The sequence below is a fragment of the Gossypium hirsutum genome, chromosome D07 (genome assembly GCF_007990345.1).
Source record: "Gossypium hirsutum isolate 1008001.06 chromosome D07, Gossypium_hirsutum_v2.1, whole genome shotgun sequence".
NCBI lineage: Eukaryota > Viridiplantae > Streptophyta > Magnoliopsida > Malvales > Malvaceae > Gossypium > Gossypium hirsutum.
The window spans coordinates 3,450,065-3,470,048 of NC_053443.1; the positions used below are offsets into that span (position 1 = coordinate 3,450,065).

The following is a 19,984-nucleotide window of genomic DNA, read 5'->3' on the forward strand; positions in this document are numbered from 1 at the left end:
GTGTGCCCCTATTTTGAATACCCACACGGCCTGAGACACGGGCGTATCTCCTGACCATGTGAGCCACATGGCCTAGCCACACGGGCGTGTGTCCCCTGCACCTCTGAAAAATTTTAATGTTTTCCATAAAATTCTTTGAGTATCCAATTTAGTCCTGATTTATTTCTAAAGTGTATTTTGGACCTCGAGGGCTCGCATAAGTGACAATATATTTGTTTTTGATTGGTTTCTGATATAAATGTTATTTTATATGAAATATCTGTTTATTTGATCTGTAAACTTCGGTAATGCTCCGTAACGCTATTCTGGCAATGAATTCAGGTTAGGAGTGTTACAAAATAAGTTGTAATCTACCTGAAAATGAAAGAAACTTAGTAGTCGAACTTCGAATCCTCTAAGTGACTTTCTCAACCAATGGACCACATTCACCTTCCCTTAAGCACCTAGTAACTAATGGAACTCCAAGATATCTCACAAGCAACATTCTTATCTTCATGGCAGTTCTATCTATAATACATGAAAGTTCTTCTAGACCAATCCTCGAATTTCACATTTTCCAGAGTTCATTATCTTATAGAAGAAGTCCAGTGCATTCTTAACAACTTCATTTGCCTCCAAAGAGCTTTTCCCAAAGACCAAAAAGTCATCAAGGAATCAGAGATGAGTGACACCAATTCTTTTACACTTAGGATGGTAATGAAAACTTCCCCAATCTCCAGCTTTGTTGAGAAGTCCTGACAGAATATTCATAGGGGGACAAAGGGTCCCATGTCTCACTCCTAAGGGTCCCATGTCTCACTCCTTTTTCTCCAGAAATAAACCTCATTAACAACAATAAAGAATCTAGGCTTGGTAATACAAGCCCTTATCCAACCAATAAGCAACTCAGGGAACATGATTTTGGGTCGATATGAACCCAACTTAAATAAAATTTGAATAAAAAAATCCGAAATAGATATCAACCTATACACGCTATACCTGGGGAGTGTTTTATAAGAAAAATCTACAAAGCAAAGCAAACGGTGATTCGGCTATCACTAACTATGTTACACCACGATTGTTTATTATTTTACAGTAAACCAAAATTTGAACCCTACTTCAATGAAGTTTGAAAAAATATCCGGACCCTAAAGGCACTTTTATCAGAAAAGACTTTTTGGCCGGTCCATTATTGGACAAAACAAAGATGGTCCTACTTTTATTCACCAACATCCGGACACCAAGAAAGAAACAAAAACAATGAAAAACAGTACTAATGCGAAAGCCACTAGAAACCCCAACTTTTTATTCATAAAATTACACAATAGTGGGGCTAAGCAAGCGAAAGATAGCGATTACATAATTTAATATATGATCCCACCTTGAGATACCCACATCAAGCAAAATGCCTTTACATTATAGTTTTCAACCGTCCATATATGTATACGGACATGGTCCATTTATGTATACAATGGAACTATTTTAATGGTTTCCTTGGTGAGTCTGTGAAAATTCTCATATGACCCTGTGGATCCTTCTTCCACCATAAGTAGAATACAGAAGACAGAATCACAACGCCGGCGACAGCTCCGATTACTATTCCGGCTATTCGTCCAACACGTTTGCGGCTTGAAGAGGCATCCGCAGCTTCAGATACTGCAAAAAAATTTATTAGTATGCAGCAAAATTGAATGATTATGAAGGGGAAAACAGAAAAATTAACCTTGAGATGCATGGATTGCTGATACTAAGGGACCATATGTGCTTTGATATGGAATACAGCAAGTGCCTTTTCCTGCCCAGAAGAAGTGAATTTCCATGATTGCGTTGGTCACATTTGCCTCAAATGTTTTTACCAAGGCTTTTTTGGATCCACCAGCCTCTTTTTGGATATTGAAATCTTCAAGAACTTTCTCACCCTTAAAACAAATTTATCAAGTAATCAATAATCTGCAACTTGAAAATGCTAAAGATAGAGCTTTCTTCCTTTTTTATTTTTATTTTTTGCCAACATACCTGAATGTAAACATCAAATAAGCGTCTCCCAAGACCTTTCCAGGACGAAGAGTCCTCCATTTCTATCTCTGCAAAATGAAGCTCAACACTGTATTTTCCATTCTTTAGATTAAGACCATAGTACCTCAAGGAACTAGGTGAGATCCTTGAGGTCTTATACAGCTCTGATTCTAAAGTTTCTGTTATCTGAGAATCTGTCATTGCTACATATCTATTTCCCTTTGGGTTCGAAATGAAATTTCCAGCATTGCTTACTGCCCATTGTTCGTCCGTGCTTGTATACAATGCGGCAGCTCCGAGTGCTTCGGAGTCGTCGTCAAATTCAATTCCAGATGCAGACTTTTGAGCAGTGCCTCCACACTTGATAGAAAATGAAGCTGCACATATTGGTTGATTCTCATTATTCAATGCTGAAGAATGATAAAAAGAACATAAAGGAGAAGATGGAAGGCTACACTCACTGGATGAGCCCTTGTTTTTGCACTTGGTTTTGCCTTGGATGCAGTTCAACATCCCAGAAACCTTCCTATATTCATCACCATTGACATAAATTTGCCAAAGCTAGTTAAAATATCATAAGAAATCATTAAATGCAACTCCAATTTGCATGGAATTATTTGCTTACTTGTCCTGTAATCCATTTGCATTGATAGAGGTTCCAACAACATTGCTGAATATGAGCAACAGGAGAATATCAATGAGCATTTGGCTAGCACTAGGGGTATCCCATATGGTTGAAATGGAAAGATGAAACTTACATTGATTTCGGCTTAGCGAATTGTGTTGGTAAATTTCCGGAAAGGGGATTGAATGAAACATCTCTGCAATGAAAAACAATCATTCAGTGTCATGAGAATTAAGCTTAAGGTCATGCGAAGCAACTTGAAAACCGTTGACATAACTCGAAACCACACTTACAGTGCAATGAGCTCTGGAGTTATAATGTCTTCAGGCAACTCCCCACTCAAGTTGTTGTTTCCAAGATACCTGCAATATAAGTATAATCAGATGAATTGATGCTGCACCTGTACTGCTCATTATTCCCCCAAGTCACTTAAGGATCGAGATATTCATGTTTCTACGCATAAGATCATTCAAATTTAAGGACATGAAGCTTTTAGATGACTTACAAGAACTGTAATGAAGAGAATCCCCGGAAAGAGGTAGGTATTTGGCCTGTCAACTTGTTGAAACTAAGGTCCCTGAGATCATGATTTTGTCCAGATAAATATGAATGTCATGTAATGACTGAACAATTAAATCTCTTTCAGTGCATAGCTGAACTAAATAAGGCTTACAGGTATTTCAAGTTGGTGAATTTGCCAATACGTTCTGGAATTTGTCCCGACAGTCGACAATTTCTCAAAGATCTGCATTTAACATTGCAAGTGACATTAACATATGACAGCAATTACAACAGCTGAAAAAACAGAAAGACTCTTACAGTGTGGACAAACTTGTTTGGCTATCCAAAAAATCAAGAGATGAAGCTTCCCCTCTTAGATCACCAATTCTCCTATAAATTAAAAATATGAATCAAACATACAATGAATCATATAATTAAAATGAATTCTATAAAAAATAAAAAGGGAAATCTCTGCAAGAAAGGCAATCAAATAGGCCTTACAGATCTTCCAATTTCGTTAGAGCCGAAAAGCTGCTCGGGATCGGACCTTCAACAGATGTTCCTTGAAGTCGCCTGTCAATGAAAAAAACTATAAAAAACCGATTGTCTAGTATGATTTCTGAAGAAAGAATCATATAGTTAAAATGAAAGCCATATTCATACATGTCTCTGAATTCTGTGAAGGTACCAAAATATTCAGGCAGTTTCCCAGTTAAACGATTATCAGAAGCCCAGCTGGCATGTCAACATAAAAACATGAGCTTTCGAACAAATTCCTTTTGTATTTCTACTATGAGGAAGATATATTTTAAAGGCTGCTTCCAATAATCAATAGATAAGTACAGAATCTGAAGGGATTTCAAATTTGCAAACTCTTCAGGTATTGATCCACTCACTCCACTGCTATCAATATACCTAAAAGCAAATAGAAACATGGTAAGTTAATGATAGCTCTTAAAACTGGGGGTAGATTTTAAGTTGTTATATCAATGCTTAATTCAGTTTTCACTTATGTGCAAGTGAGACTCAGACACGAGTCCGAGTAACATAGACATAGCATGCACAAGCATTCAAGAGATATTGTCAAACAGATTAAATTTTAGGCTACTTACAGCTGTTGCAACGATGTCAAATTTCCAAGCTCTTTGGGTAATGGTCCAAAGAAGTTGTTGGAGCTAAAACTCCTGTAACACAAAAATACAAAAAAAGAATAATAATAACAATGAACTTGGTTAAATTGGTTAATTTTAAAACAAACCAAAAATAAGAAAAATATTCAAGAAATTGCAGATAGATATGAACTTAACAGGGAATGTAATTGGCTTAAATTGCCAAGCTCTGGGGGCACTGCACCTGTTAGATTGTTTATGCCTAAGCTTCTGTTGAATTGTTCAAACAAAAGGATGTTAGTGATAAATCAAGTTCCTTTACATATAAAACAGATTTGGATCATAAAAATGCATTAGTCCATCATATCCATGAGCTCATCAGTAAACTTCAAATTAGCAAGTTATGACAGTTACAGGTATTGCATCTTCGATAGTTGTCCGATTTCAGCCGGAATGGAACCGTTTAACACGTTCTGACCGAGGTTCCTGTATCAAAGGTAAGATACCAGATTAATGAATTTCAAACAAAGGCTAAAAAAAAGGGGGACCAAAGTTCAAAAATGTTTAGTATCATACAAGTCCATCAGCTCCTTAAGCTCAAACAGTTCTTTGGGTATCTCACCTTTGATATCCAAAGCATAAATCTTCCTGCAAATGTTTAAAACAAGTTCAGGTTAATAAAACTAAAACAGAAGTGAAATGGTGAATAAAAAAATTATCCATGGTGGTGCTGACAAATGAGTGATGTGACAAATATTGCTGGAGCAGTCACAAGCAACACGAGGATTTGAATCCTCAGAGGTCCATGATGCATTTTGGTTGCAAGGGTCAATGGTTAGATTTATCTTACTTCCCAAGTTCCAGTAATTTATGAGCGTTCTAAGGGCAGCCACTGTGAAAGATAAAAAGCATATAAGAAGATTCAGATTTTTCCATAAACATTGGCAAACTCCAAACACTGACATGCAAGTTAGAATGCCAAGTACCAGTTGAAATATAATCATAACATCTATAAAAAGTAATGGTTTTTGCTTATAGACCTTCATTTGGATCAGTGTTTTGTTGTGCAGAAACAAGCTGAAACAAACCAAGGATCAACAAAGTAAAGCTAAGGAGCCCCATATCAGAATAGCTATAGAAAACATGAAAGAACTAAGGTGTATATATATATACACACACTATTTTAAAGTGGGGTTGTCCCAAGTCCAAGCTTTGGGTTTTTTTCTTTGTGTGCCTCGGATTTTCTATAATCTGATATTTAACTTTCAACTCATATCAGATTAGTTTTCGGTTAGGTTTTCAAAAATAAATACAGAAGGGGAAGGCCGGCCATACAATATTTACAAGTGAAAGAATCAGCAAAAAGGGGTGTAAGACAAGGACAAAGAAGACTAGGCAGAGCCATGAGTTCAGGAGGCTTTTTTTTTTACTCCCTTCATTAAAAAGTATTACTGTATTATAGGAAGACGAAGACCAGAACAGAGTCAATCGAAAAATCTTGTCGATATTTTTCCATGGAAAAAAGCTAATGCTTGTATTTTACCGCTTGTTTTATGTTCTTTGACGTTAACATAATAACTAACCTTTTCTTTATTACTTTAGACTTAGACTTTGGGTCGGTTCAATAAGATTGAGGTAATGAGATTAATTAGTGCAACAATCAAATTAAATAAGATTAAAATTTAATCGAATTAAAATACATTAAAATAACTATTAAAGATATTAAATTAAAATACAAATTTAAAATAAATAATTAAAAATATATTTAGATCACATACACTAAAGAAGGATCTCAAAACTAATGGTAGCCATAGGGTTAGGTATTGTAACGATGAAATTAATTATAAAATATGTGTTCAGATTCAAATATAATGGTGAGCTTAAAGATAATGATAAGTTAATAAAAAAGATTGTATTAGTGAAATTAAGTATTATAACGGTGAAATTTTTAAAAATGGTGAAATATATTTAAATTCAAACATAACTATAACGACGAGTCTAACGATAATGATAAATTAATGAAAAATAAAATAATCATTAATCACGTTAAATTAAAATTCAAATCCTAAGACTTAACATTTGACCATTGTATACAAGCTTATCTAATAATCTTCGAGCTAGTGCAATTGGTTGTTCGTACTTTTAAGAATAGTCCAAGTTTCTTCGATAGTAATGCATTTAGAGATTCACCTGAATTCTTTAGAATCAATACCATAGAAGATTGCATTAAAATCCTTGGAGTTTGCATTCACTAGTTTTTTTCCCTAACGATCTAAGTAAATTTGGAGTTGACTTATACTAGACACATCTTGGAGGTTCTTAGTTAGTTAGAGTTGAGCGTGAAGCTTTTTCATTCATAGATTTTATAAAAACTTTCGTTGTAACTTTTCAATAGGTATAATTTGTATCATCCAACATAGAAGGCAAGAAATCATGAACCTTCTATCTTGATTGCAAATCAATCAATGATGGTGTCAAGCAGCTTGCTTTCATACCCATTAAGAGTTCATTGGTTTTGCTTGTCATATATTGGTTAGGATACAATTGAGCCAAGTGTACTTATTTATATATATAAGAGCAAAAATAATCTCCTCACAAAACACCGGGAATATAAAAACTCTTATTTATAAGAACTTAAATCACACTTGATTTGATTCTAGCATGATGAGTTTTCACTAATAGGATGCTAAAAGTTCTCATAAATCATATGTCAACCAAATAAAGTAAGTTATAATAGTCTTTCAGCGGTTCCCTAAGTTACCATTGCCGTTGCATCTAATAGTTATAACCGGCACTGACATTATTATGTGCTTTTATGTTGCATTGATATTCAAAGCTTCCAATTAAGTTGCGATTTTGAAGGAAGCTTATTTTATTACTACAAGAATAGTTTTAGGATTTTTTTTTTCATTTTTTACAATTTCTTTCAAAATTGAGTTTTTATTATTTTCGTTCATTCTAAATTACACTTTTTAATTGTTTAATATTCAAAAAAAATATTTGTTATCAACGATTTGCTATACAATGAAAAAAAAAATTGTTGTTGCACGGTCAATTATTAAGCTAATATGGACTCTACCACAATGACTTTAATTTCTTTCCTTTTGGTTAAATAGCTTTAGGCTTATGATCGTCGATAGTTCAAGCTGATATTAGCGAATGGATTTTGAGTATTATTGGCAGCTCACAGCGGTTTTCGACCCTTTCGGATCGGGATCTATTATTCGGGTTTATATGTTGGGGACTTTGGAAGGACCGGTGTAGGCGTATCTTCGATCCTGGTCGTGATATTGAACTGGAGCCTCCAGCAATGTTCTCATCTCCTTCCAGCAATGAATAGAAACGTGCCTGCTGTTGGAAATAACAGCAGAATTCCAACGTGGGACTGCTGGTCCCCTCCTCCTGTTGACGGGCTTTGAGGCGATCGGACAGTATGGCGGCTGCTGGAGGTGTTCTTCAAACGTATTGGCATATGCTCTGCGATGGAAGCGGAATTGTGGGGTGTTTTTGAAGGTATCCAAAGAGCTTGGGCGTTGAATATTAGACAGCTGATTTGAGAGACTGATAATCTATGGGTGGCCAATATGTTGGGCAAAGAGAGTATGGGTTTGCTCAGGCAGATTCGAAAATGGTTAACCAAGTCGTGGGACGTGACTGTTAAACATTGCTATAGTGATTCAATGGGATCATTTACAGTGATGGAAAGGAACGGCCAGTATACTCCATTAAAACGTCTAAAGATGCAAAGAAGAGGAAATGTGTTTATAGAATTTATGTTTCTTCAGTTTTTTATTTTTGGTTTTGCTTGCTTAGGATTTTATCTGTGGCCTTTCATTTTCTTTTTTCTTTTAATTTTTTTAGGAAAACCCGAGCCAACGCCTCGGTGACCAATACTTTCATGACAGCTGTTAGGACAGCTGTTGAGTACAGATTTTTGATAAGTGTACCACATCTCCTCTTTAAATTGCATTATTCTCACTGAACTAGACTCTACACATGAACTATATCACTTAAAAAAGGCCCCGGATTTGCATTTGGGCCCAATTAATTGTTTCTAAAAGTTGATAAGATCAGAGGAAAGACGTGGAATATTCAAACGAATTGGGCCTAATTGGTGACTAGGTCCCTGTTCGAGTTCCTGATTCAGTGACTCAGCCATCGTACTTGTCGTTGCCGTGCTACGAAGGTTGGCTCTCCTCACTCTTAACTGCCATCGCTTGAAGTCGTCGTCTTCCAAAACTCACAAAAAAAAAAGTAAAAAAAAACGAGAACGAAAGAGCAAATAAATGTCAATGATGGCGACGAATTCCTTCAAGAACCCGATGCTTCCGGTTTCGGATCCGCCGATAGACAAAGAAGAAGAAAAAGAAAGGCTTCTCAAAAGAGGAGATGAGAGGATTTTCAAAGGATCCGCCATGACCAAGAGAGGAGCCTACGCCGCCATCTATTACATGTCTTGCGCTGGTTCGTTCCCTTTTCCCTTTTCCCTCTTCTTTGTTTCATTTTTTTTCTTTTTATAATTTTCAGTTCTCTGATCGCTTTTTTATTGGTTAAATTGTTTTTTTTTGTTGCAGTGCTTTTGATACTGTTCAATAAAGCAGCTTTATCTTCTTATGGTTTCCCCTGTGCCAATGTAATTACACTCTTTCAGGTAAAAATAAAAAAAATTCATTTCAATTATATTATTCGTATATGTTTTTTTGCATAATTGTTTTGGAATTATCTTGTATCCTTTCTTCGGTAGATGATAAGTTCGTGTACCTTTCTCTATGCACTGAGACGGTGGAAGATGATATCTTTCGCAAACAATGAATCTTTAACCATTTCTGATAGCAACACGAGTTTGGTTCCCTTGAAGACTTTGATTCATACCCTTCCTCTTGCAGGAACTTATTTGCTTTACATGGTATTATTATGTTTCGACCCATTGGATAATCGTTTACTTTTTTTTTTAAATATTTGGCTGATAAAAAAGTTATGGGTTCTTCCTCTTTCTCCTTGAAAGCTAGTCACTGTTGAGTCTATTCGTGGAGTAAATGTTCCCATGTACACTACTCTTAGGCGAACCACTGTTGTTTTTACGATGATTGTGGAGTTTCTCCTCGCAGGACAGAAGTATACATCATCTATAGTTGGAAGGTAACTGCTACTTCGATCCCTTTCTTGCTGTTGCTTCTCTAGGAAATGTTATCTTGTTGAAAGTAAGAAAATCTAGGGAAGATGATTAGTAATGTCTGTAGCTCAGGTTGTTCTGAAATTTATTTAGAGCATCTTACATTGCGTTTGACCAAGTTGCTGCTAGAGTATGATTTTGAAACATAAGTTTTGTTTGGTTGTTTTTCATTGATGAGAATGCTAATACAAAATTTTAAGCTGACCAATAAAAGGGCTTATCATAGTTTTGATATGCTCTCATTGGAGTTGGACTCAAGCCCAATCTTTGGCTTTTCAGTTCCATTTCTTCTATGGTCATTGCAGATATTAGTAAAATGTGCTCCCATTTGTAAGATCGTGGCTGTGATAGGGAATTCTTCCTTCTACTATTACTTGACATAACTTCTAGTTATACAAATTTTCTATTGTGAGAGTTCAACTAAGTGGTTTTTAAAACCTTAGCTGCATAAAAATTTTACTTTTTAATGGGAAATATTGAAAGACCTTTTGCTTGAATAGCCATGTTTCTGATATCTTCCTTCAACTGAAAAAATTTAAAGATCTTATCAGTGTTGGATTGATTGTTATTGGTGCATTTGTTGCGGGAGCTCGTGACTTGTCATTTGACTTTTATGGATACGCTATTGTTTTCTTGGCCAACATCTCTACAGCTATATATCTTGCAACCATTGCCCGAATTGGTAGCATTCTCTCCATTTTCTTTCTATCTTTTATTCTTTTAACTACATTTCCCCTTCTCTGTTTTGGCATAATTATTGTGTGCTTGCCTATTTTTCTCTTTTTCAGGGAAATCTAGTGGGCTTAATAGCTTTGGGCTTATGTGGTGTAACGGTAACTTATAACTCCAGCTTGAATTACATTTTCTTTTATTCCATGGTCACTTAACTTTTGGTCTCAGTTAAGAGCTATTTTATGATTAACTGATTTTTTTTATAATAGGTATAATATGTGGACCGATTTTGTTAGTGTGGACATTTCTTCATGGTGATTTGAAGACTACAATGAATTTCCCTCACCTCTTGTCACCTGGTTTTTTGGTATGTTTTGCGCTCTCAAGCTAGCTGCTGTATCAATATGAATATTTATTTTTATGTTTGGGGATTGCCTGTTTGTTGGTAATTGAACTCTTTTATAAACGACAGTTGCATATATTAATGCATAGTCCACAATGATTTGCTTCATAACCATTCTCTTTTCAATCATTTGAAGGATTATTAACATTTGATATGTTTATGCCTTGTATTAGTCTCTTGAAGTTCAGAAAACTTGAAACACTGTCCAGTTTACCTCTTGTTGCAGTGCCTTTTAGCTTCACCTTAAATAACTCAATATGGTTCTTACAATGGTGATACATTTTCCCCCTTCTTTCTGGACAGGCCGTATTGATTCTTTCGTGTATGCTAGCTTTCTTCTTGAATTACACTATATTCTTGAACACAACTCTCAATTCGGCAGTTACACAAACCATTTGTGGGAATCTGAAGGTATGCTTACACTCGTCTCCAATCATGATTCATGCATTCCCCTCCTTACAGTCTGGCAGTCATGTATAATGATCTGCAATTTCATTCTCATTGTTGCTAATTGTGTTTAATTGAGGAATCTTCAGAATAAAGTTCCACCAAATGTTGGCCCCCCAAAAAGTTCCAAGCACTGAACTCCTTTAAATGCATTATTTATTAAAAGTTTTAAGCTGTCTGACTTCGCATTTGATTTGACCATTAGGGTATAATGATGCATTTCTCATCTCCATGTATAAATGAACTTTCTAGATATCTTGCTTGGCCTCATTTACTGTCATGCAGCACATACAAGTACATATTTTCCTTTGTTAGAAAAAAAAAGGCGCATATTTCCAAATTTGTTCTCTGGTTTGCTAATTAATTTGTGGTTGTAGGATCTTTTTACCATTGGACTTGGCTGGATGCTTTTTGGTGGGCTTCCCTTTGATATTGTAAGTGCACTACCTTATTGTTACTGCTAGTTAACATTTGGCATAAATGTAAATTTGTCTCTCTCCTTTTAAGTTGCACTTTGTAAAGGAACTCTATTTATTTTTGTTACAGCTGAATGTTATCGGGCAATTGCTGGGGTTTGTTGGTTCTGGTTTGTATGCCTACTACAAGCTTGTGGGGAAATAACTGACTTCAGGCTAACAAAAATGTCTAGTTGTAGGTTGCTGATTTCTGCTTTACCTTTGTTCAATCAAAGTGCTTATGAGCTGTTGGAAGTAAGATAGCCTTCTAAAAGGAATGGAGATTTATCCAAAGTTTTGACATCCCTTGCGGTTAGAGCCAACGTAGCTGATGACTCTGCAGCCTGATCATCTCACCATTTTTTGTCTTCCCTTTTTCCTTCCCTCGGGGTCACAAGAGTACTAAATTTGGTGAAACTTTGTAATAGTGAAGAGTTAGGATAGCTTACAACTATTCCTACTGTATATCTCTTTTCGGGATCATTTTTCTTACTTCCTTTCTTTCTTGTTCTTTTTGTCAAATTCTTATAGTTGGGATTTCCATGTTTTTTCCTCAAATGGAAAGGAAAATGTTGAAGTTCCCCTATTTCATTTCGTTTTATATTTGAACTGATTATATGCCAGAAGCTTTGCGATTCTATTTACACCTGAAAGGCTGCAACTATAGATGGATATGTAGTTTTATAACTGGAACATTCAAATGTTCTTTTTTAGAGTACATAGTGAACTCTTTCGAGGGTTACGAACCTTCAACTAGTTTGATATTGTTCTTGGTCAGGGTTCTGTTTTTCTACTTTGTAGAAATTCATGATGGTTCATAGAGTGGGGTGCCTGGTAGTGCCTAAATAGGTGGAATCATGTGCCAATTGAAGAGTTTGCGCATGGTTGGATTTGATCTGATGGCTTATGGCAAGTGGTGGCATCTTCCCTTAAAGTCATGACTTATATGCCATGGTACTCTTCAATTGTCGTGTTTTCACCTAATCAAACACTCCGTTAACTTGCCAAAACTTTCGGCAATGTAAGGAGACAATGTGTAATGTAACCCTCAGCCTGTGAACTTGTAGGGCTCTTGGCAGAGTGAGTCACATCGACAATCACATTTTTTCCTGAGTAATTGTCTGGTTTTTCTCGGCATCCAAATGGCTTGAAAGGTGAATTGAAGAAGCATTTATACCAAATATATGTATATTATAAAAGGAAAAAAACTGGGGGCGTGTGTAATAAATGAGAACCTGACCCTTGAGATTCTCAAACTGTCAATCTCCTCTCAGTTCCATTTGTCCCCTGAAAAGCCTTCCAAATATAGCAAATATAGGAAGTAACGAGAAACGCCCATTCCCTCCTTTCTCTGAATCTCCAACGACACACAAAGGTCGTCCCATGTCGCCAAAGAATCAAAGTTTTCTCCCTAAAATGGGTTGAGCCTTTGACATCTGGTGTGTTCAGGGACCCCACCCGATATATTCTCCCGGTCCTTTTCTATATATTTTCCTATAGTTGTTTTGCTTTGTTTTTTGTTTTTGTTTCTTCTGTTTTCTTCTTGACATATTGACAGCATGTCGGGACTCGAAGTGGAGGAAATTTCTACCTCAACAGCTTCTTTGGAGAGGCTTCCAGGGAAGTCAACCTCATCATCCCCTGCGGTTGCCGCCGATGGTTCAACTCACGAATCTTTCTCTTATTCTAAGCTTCCTGAAGAGACCCTCAATCTCTCCATTCGCAAATTGGATGGCTCTTCCTTTGGTACTTTTTTCTCTCCTTTCTTTTCCCATCCGAAATGCCATAATTACATTTCACTTATTTTTGTGTTCCATTAACATCTGTTTTTCTTGCAGTTATTGAAGTTTTAAAGTCGGCTACCGTTGCAGATCTCAAGCTGGGAGTCCAGAATGTCTTTTGTCATATGCCAGACGAAGGTCCTGACAAGATTTCATGGTAACTTCACTTATTTCATTGTCTGAAAATCCCTTCCCTATTCAAGTTTGGCTTCTCATGCATGCAAATTGGTTCTAGGCCAGATTCTTAATGTAGTATCATACCCAATTCGTTTTGTTGTTATTGCTTGTTACCCTGCCCGCACGTGATGTCTAATATTCAAGTTTGGCTACTCTACCTATGGGCGAATTGATCTGTGTTATTGACATTGTATTGCTTTTTTGTGATATGAATTCATATGAATCTGCATAATACATCATGGAGGGGACGTGTTTGGGGACACTTTTGCTTGTCTTATGGTGATGTGAAGTTGATCACAGACGCTGATCTTATCGAAAAGTATGGCATCAAGGATGATGATCAGGTTTGTCCCATGTTTCCTCTGCTCTTACAACATTGTTTGTTATCATATTTTTGTCCCACAATTAAATGTGTCAATCTCTATTCGTTTTTTCCTCTTCAGCTTCATTTCACTAGGCATATCTCGACAAAGGTTCAAAAAGTTAAACAGACTGTTCCTCAAGATCATTCATACACGTAAGGCTCTTTACATCAGTAAAAGTATTGCTATTTATATTAGGATATCATCCATAGTGCTATAATCCTGTCATCGTATTCGAAATATGCAGGCCATTATCAAGCTCTGTGGAGGCTGAACTTAATAACGAAGAAGGATACAAGGATAGTGAGACACAAAAAAGCAAGTGTGAACAGTTACGGTCCACATGTTCAAAGCTTCCAACCCTTAAAAGAGCAGGAACTTTCAAATACCGAGGTTGCCGTAGTATGTGTGCTTTCTTGTGAAAAGTTCAATGAAAAATCTTTACAGCTTTAGGGTAATGGCATACTCAATTCTGTTCGGTTCAACTCGATTAGATTTGACATTTATATAGGCTTTTCCTGCTCTTTTAGTTCTCAACATGCTGTCACATCTTACTGAAAATTTGAATACAAATTTAGTTAGCATCATCAACATCTAGTATTTTGATTTAGGGTAGGATTTGTAACTTTGATTTTCATTTAAATTTCCAATTTTTTTGAGCCCTTTGAATCTTTGGTGTACCCAACTATGATGGAACAAAGAACCCCAAATTTTCTATTGGGTCGATGAAAAAGTACCATTTGACCCATTATCTGATCCAAAGCCCACTTTCCCCACACCACTTGACCCAGTCATTCAGTCCACCATAACCTCATCAATTTGTGTGGCAAAGAATGAGATAACCTTCTGCAAAACTTCAAGCTCACCATCTCCACAAAAAATTGAAAAAAAAAACCCCACCTTTTTTCCTTTCAATTTGCACAACACAATCTCACATCGTATCGACATCTAAAACTCAAAAGAGTCTGTCATTTCCCTTACTTCCTCAAACCAGAAGCCATGGCCAGCATGATAATGGCTTCCTCAAAGCCTGTAATCTCCATTGCTGCTTCATCATCCTTCTTTTCCAAACCCAAACTCAAACAAATCCCACAACTTTCCCTCCCAAAACTCCCCACCCCAAAGTTCTTGAAAACCCAACAAATCCCCTCACTCTCCTCCACCACTCTCAAATCTATCTCCCTCTTCACAGTCACCACTTTATCCTTTGCCCCACCTTCTCTTGCTGCAGAAATAGAAAAGGCCGCTCTTTTCGATTTCAACTTAACCCTCCCCATCATGATGGTCCAGTTCTTGTTCCTCATGTTTGCTCTTGACAAGGTCTACTTTACCCCACTCGGGAAATTCATGGATGAGAGAGATGCTGCCATAAAGGAGAAACTTGCCAGTGTGAAGGACACGTCTGAGGAAGTGAAGCAACTTGAAGAACAAGCAGCGGCTATTATGAGAGCTGCAAGGGCTGAGATTGCAGCCGCTTTGAACAAGATGAAGAAGGAGACTCAGTTGGAAGTTGAGGAGAAACTGGCTGAAGGGAGGAAGAAAGTTGAGGTTGAATTGCAGGAGGCTTTGGCTAATTTGGAGAATCAAAAAGAAGAGACTATCAAGTCACTTGATTCCCAGATTGCTGCTCTCAGTCAGGATATTGTCAAGAAGGTGCTTCCTCTCTAAAATCCCACTTCATATTTGGTTTAATTTTGAGTCAATAATGTTTATATAGTTTTGAAACCATCTGTGTATTTAATATGATTTTGAATTGTAGAACAAGGGACAACTTTCTGTACTCCAATGAAATCTGAACCCTTTATTTTTTATTTATGGATTTTAATTTACCTGCCAAAGGCGCCAGTTATTCAAGTTCCTAACTTCCGTAAGATGATTGAAAGTTAGCAACTTTAGAAACTTAAATGGGGCTATGCTCGTGTGGTTGCTTTATGTTCTGATTTAAATTCATCTATGAACTAGTTTTTCTTCAAGTGATAATCAATTTTGGGTTTTTTTTTTTTGGGGGGGGGTGTTGGTTTACTAGTTTAAGTATTCATCAAGGAAGCCAAAGGATTTAGGATGCTTTGAATACTACAATCAGCCACATTCGAGCAAGAGAAATTGGTTCCTTGGAATGGCCGCTTGGACTTACCAGTGATTTTCATAGATGAAAACTGAACATTAACCAATGACAAAGCAAATATCACCCAATGAATCTGTGGGAGAAAAGAACAGTTTCAGAACCTATACTGTTCTTGCTGCCTCGAATGAAAATGATTGGCCAAAAGTTTGCACAATTTGGTTGGTTAAATGCTCAAATTGAGCCAAAGATTACCCGCACAAGGGTAATGATTAAATAAAGGAAAAGAAAATTTGAATGTGTTAAAATAAGGATTTTTCTGTGACTTTTGTAGTTCATACATGAGCTGCATTTGTGAAACTAAAATGGCATTTTTTTAATGCTGACGTATAATTTTTTAAAAAATATAATAAAAAGCCAACTCGGAAATTATGTAATACTAAAAACAAAAAAGAAATTTATTTCTTTAATCTTAGGTTCTCATATTTAGTAGGTTAAATGTTCAAATTGGTGCTCAACTTTTTAAGGGGTTGTTTACATTACAATTAATTTTTTTAAAATATTCATAGAAGGATTTAACCTTTATCAAAGTGCTCAAATGAATGTCAAACATTTCAAAGTGCTTAAATAAGAGTCAAACTTTTTGAAAGTGCTCAAATAAATTACGTCTCAAATTATGTTGTTATTATCTTCTTTTATTTTCAAGTAATATCTAATTCAACTATCATGTATTTTATTTTAAATATGTTAGAATTCATCTAATTTTTACTCAAATTGGATTGAAGTGTGTGTAAAATTCTTATTTAAACATTTTTATAGAAGTTAGGCGTTATATAAATATTTTGAAAGATTTGACTTTTATATGAGTAATCCTTAAGAACTCTAGTATCCAACTTATTCGAAAATAATACTAAATCTTCAACAACCCTCAACTTTTTTTTGGTTGAAAAGGGAATATCAATACATTAATAAAAACTAGTTAATAGTTCGATACAAACAAACCCCATTGGCATCAATTAGGAGCAACGGGACTAAAGTAGGAGAGTTGCAAATGCATAAAAAAAACATTCGAGGGAGGCACAAGTTGAAAATCCCTCCCAAGCGTGTCAGTACACATGTTTCCGTTTCTCAAGCCATGTTTGATAGTCCTAGAAGTCATACTATTCATCAATTAAATGAGACAAAACTAAATTTAGTAGAGGCAATGATAGACGTGAAGTATATGAAAGAGGTTGCATCCACCTCAAGTTAGTTGAGGAAAGCGAAAATAATGAAAGCAGGTAATTGAGTTTGAATTACTATAAATTCGTCAAATTTAAGCTTTCATTTTCTTTTCTTTTTTTCACCAATCACCCCTTCTTAGTGTTTATTGATCTTAATACATGCTTCAGAAGTTCAAAAAATCCAATTTAAGGTAACATTTAGATCCAATAATGCAACTGTCAACAATGAAATGCTAAATAAGCTTTCGAGTATTATAGGGAAAGCAAAAAGGGGTTTATGGTAGTGATTGGCTATTGGGAAACTTTTTTCAATTGGATTATGTTGATGTCAATGTTATGAAGTTGGATGGTTGCTACTTCTTAATCGAATTTCAAAGCCTTAACACATTGGCATCCTTTAGAATGATATTGTGGTTGGCTCAATGAATGGTTATCCGATATAGAGGTTTGGTTAAGAGGTTCCGATCCAGCTACGAGACTTGTGTAGATTTGTTGCTATGGTATTCCCCTTCAAGCTTTGGAATATGAACACTTTTCATACTATTGCAAGTATTCGGGAATCTTTTATTCAAGTTTATAATAATAGAACAATGAGGTTGTCAAACCTTAGTAAAGGGTTCTTGTTTACTGAAACTATAACATATGAAGAAAAGTTTATTTTAGTTTCATGCGCTAGGGAGGATTATTCAATTCGGGTGGAGAAGGTGGAGTTTTATCCTAATGATGGGACAACGTTTGCTCAATCCTTGCTCTGTGATTATGATCACGTAAGGGGTAGTGGTATAGGCTATCATATTTTAGCTAATGATATGGAAAAGAATACTTTGGTGGCTCCTATGGATCATGTTGAAGAAACTGAGTTTTGAGGCTCTAATAATTGAGTTATGGATCTTGGAAAGCATCATAAAGACCTTGAGCTCGTTGATGATACCCACATAATGGCAATTGATGATATGGACGACGTTACATGTACGAAATAGCTCAGAGCTGATTATGTGTATTGAGGGCGGAAATAGCTCAGGTTTTTTAATGGATACAACTTTGGAGTCTAAAGCGAAAAACGTTATTGCTACAAGTTGAGATGGGGCCCCTTAATTGATAATATGGTTACCCAAACTGAAGCCGTGATACACAGGAAAGTCATATTGGGGAAAAGGAGGTTTAGGGAGGTTGGTGAGATCAAAGGAAAAAGGTTTGATAGTAGTCATGAAGATTGGTTCACATTACTTAAAGATTTTGCTAGAAAAAAAAAAGGAAAGAGGATTAGGAAATTGAGAAAAATTGAACAGAAAGGCAAGGCAAATACAAAGGGCTTATGTAATTGGAAGGAGATGTCATCAAGGATGAAGAAGAAACATGAGCTCTCGGGGAAAAAGAAGTCTCAATGTAATTGGAAGGGAAGAAAATGTAGTTGTGAATTGACAAACATTAAACTAAGGAGAGGTATATAGAATTGAAGTGGATTTGCGATGATAGGAGCTTATGTTTTGTACAAAGAATTTTGGGTGCTTTTGTGATATATGTTTGCTACTGTGTTTTGGAGATTTTTGGCTATTTGTACTATGATGTCTATTGTATTGTGGTGTTTTTTTAGTCATTTGTGGATTAATAGTGCTTATTACTGTGTTTTTTCTCACCTTTGGTTAGTTCTATCGTTTTGGGTTTTAATGATTTTTCTTTTGACGTTGCTCAAGTTTATGGATGACATTCGAGAATTTTCTTTTTTGCTTTTCAATCTTTTTTCTCATGTAATCATGTGTTTTATTTTAAATATATCAATATTCGTATAATTTTATTTCACCTTTTTAAATACACATATTATAGACTTGATTGAGGTCGTAAAAAGACTTTTGAGTATATTTGAAAACATCTGATCATGTTTAACTCAGTTTGATCCCAATTTGAGCATCTAGTACATTTAGTTCCCAATTCTCAACTAAACCACACAAAACTAACATCGCTATGTTTGGCTCGGATGCTCGTATAATGCCCAAGCCAAATGCCAAAAGCTGGCAGTTGTTTTCAAACTCCATATCTTTTAGTGGATAAAAGGAGTTTGTTAATCACCAACAGTGGTAGAAACTAGAGAAGAATTACACACTGATATCAATGGAGCACGTTAAATCGACGCCACTCATTCCCACAGACAATCTGTCCTGTCTTCCAAAGCCACCACAACACCATCCCTATTCCCTAGAACTTCCTTTTTCCTGCACAAAGGCTCTTTCACAACATCAGCGCTCATAGTTGTTAAACAAAACTCATTTATTGTATCAGTGTTTCACTTCTTTCCTATACCCTCATTTTCAAGGCTTCACAAAGGCCACTCGAAAATACCTCGTTCCAATAATAGAAAAACAACTCCAGAACCAACCTCTGCACAAGTAACACAAAACAAAGCCTAGATTTATATAAATCTTATTATGGATATCTTATACTTTCTATCATGACCACCAACTTGATTAAAATAACATCGTCTTCCCAATTTGCCAATAGTCACAAACTGCCACAATAAAGTTACAACACAAAACAATGAAATAAAATTCACGGCACAAGTTTAATATACATATTATATTCATTAATAAAATTATGACACATTTAATCTGTGGTTATACACATACCATAAACCCAAAAATAAAAGACTGCACAGTCAAATTTCCTTTTGATTCAGAACTAGTACGTTTAACGTAAATATTGTTATTAAACATATTTATAGAGTTACACATGTAATTTCTATCTAAAGGAAAATAGATATTAATTACACATGTAATTTCTATCTAAAGGAAAATAGATATTAATTATGAATAAATGAAGAATATATCAATAAGTGATTAAATTGTAAGAATTCAATTGATATTAGGAACAGTTGCATTTTCAATAAATAGAGCATAAAATAGTGAGCGAAAGAACTGGGGCTTCTGAGTAGATTTGGTAATATTAGACACCTAAAGAAACCCAAATCTGGATACATGAATGCTTAAAAATCTATCTTAAATGAA

The 19,984-nt window shown here is 35.6% G+C and overlaps 4 protein-coding genes across 5 annotated transcripts; 3 read left to right on the forward strand and 1 right to left on the reverse strand.

The window, feature by feature from the left end:
* Positions 1–1,026: 1,026 nt before the first annotated feature.
* LOC121219244 (probable LRR receptor-like serine/threonine-protein kinase At1g56130) lies at positions 1,027–5,668 on the reverse strand. The gene is made up of 19 exons (XM_041097078.1): positions 5,271–5,668; positions 4,966–5,122; positions 4,807–4,878; positions 4,645–4,716; positions 4,429–4,500; positions 4,234–4,305; positions 3,965–4,036; positions 3,785–3,856; positions 3,623–3,694; positions 3,440–3,511; positions 3,294–3,365; positions 3,126–3,197; positions 2,914–2,982; positions 2,754–2,816; positions 2,621–2,665; positions 2,457–2,521; positions 1,996–2,372; positions 1,703–1,898; positions 1,027–1,635 (listed from the first exon to the last, which is right to left on the reverse strand). Exons 1-19 carry the CDS (start codon positions 5,350–5,352, stop codon positions 1,457–1,459), a joined length of 1,953 nt encoding a protein of 650 aa, XP_040953012.1. The 5' UTR covers positions 5,353–5,668; the 3' UTR covers positions 1,027–1,456.
* A 1,544-nt stretch (positions 5,669–7,212) lies between these two features.
* LOC107953772 (UDP-N-acetylglucosamine transporter UGNT1) lies at positions 7,213–11,966 on the forward strand. Of its 2 annotated transcripts, none has more exons than XM_041097079.1 (10): positions 7,213–8,694; positions 8,805–8,881; positions 8,975–9,136; positions 9,236–9,369; positions 9,955–10,085; positions 10,192–10,236; positions 10,345–10,442; positions 10,782–10,889; positions 11,303–11,359; positions 11,472–11,966. In XM_041097079.1, exons 1-10 carry the CDS (start codon positions 8,517–8,519, stop codon positions 11,544–11,546), a joined length of 1,065 nt encoding a protein of 354 aa, XP_040953013.1. In that variant the 5' UTR covers positions 7,213–8,516; the 3' UTR covers positions 11,547–11,966. The 2 variants fall into 2 exon arrangements, with proteins under 2 accessions (XP_040953013.1, XP_040953014.1); XM_041097080.1 differs by having other exon boundaries at positions 11,575–11,966.
* Positions 11,967–12,105: 139 nt separating this feature from the next.
* On the forward strand, positions 12,106–15,511 carry LOC107953774 (uncharacterized). Its single transcript, XM_016889178.2, has 5 exons — positions 12,106–13,126; positions 13,219–13,318; positions 13,583–13,682; positions 13,782–13,855; positions 13,948–15,511. The coding sequence occupies exons 1-5, from the start codon at positions 12,940–12,942 to the stop codon at positions 14,120–14,122; spliced, it is 636 nt and encodes a 211-aa protein (XP_016744667.1). The 5' UTR covers positions 12,106–12,939; the 3' UTR covers positions 14,123–15,511.
* LOC121219246 (ATP synthase subunit b', chloroplastic) lies at positions 13,954–15,511 on the forward strand. The gene has a single exon (XM_041097081.1). It carries the CDS (start codon positions 14,700–14,702, stop codon positions 15,366–15,368), a length of 669 nt encoding a protein of 222 aa, XP_040953015.1. The 5' UTR covers positions 13,954–14,699; the 3' UTR covers positions 15,369–15,511.
* Positions 15,512–19,984: the final 4,473 nt, after the last annotated feature.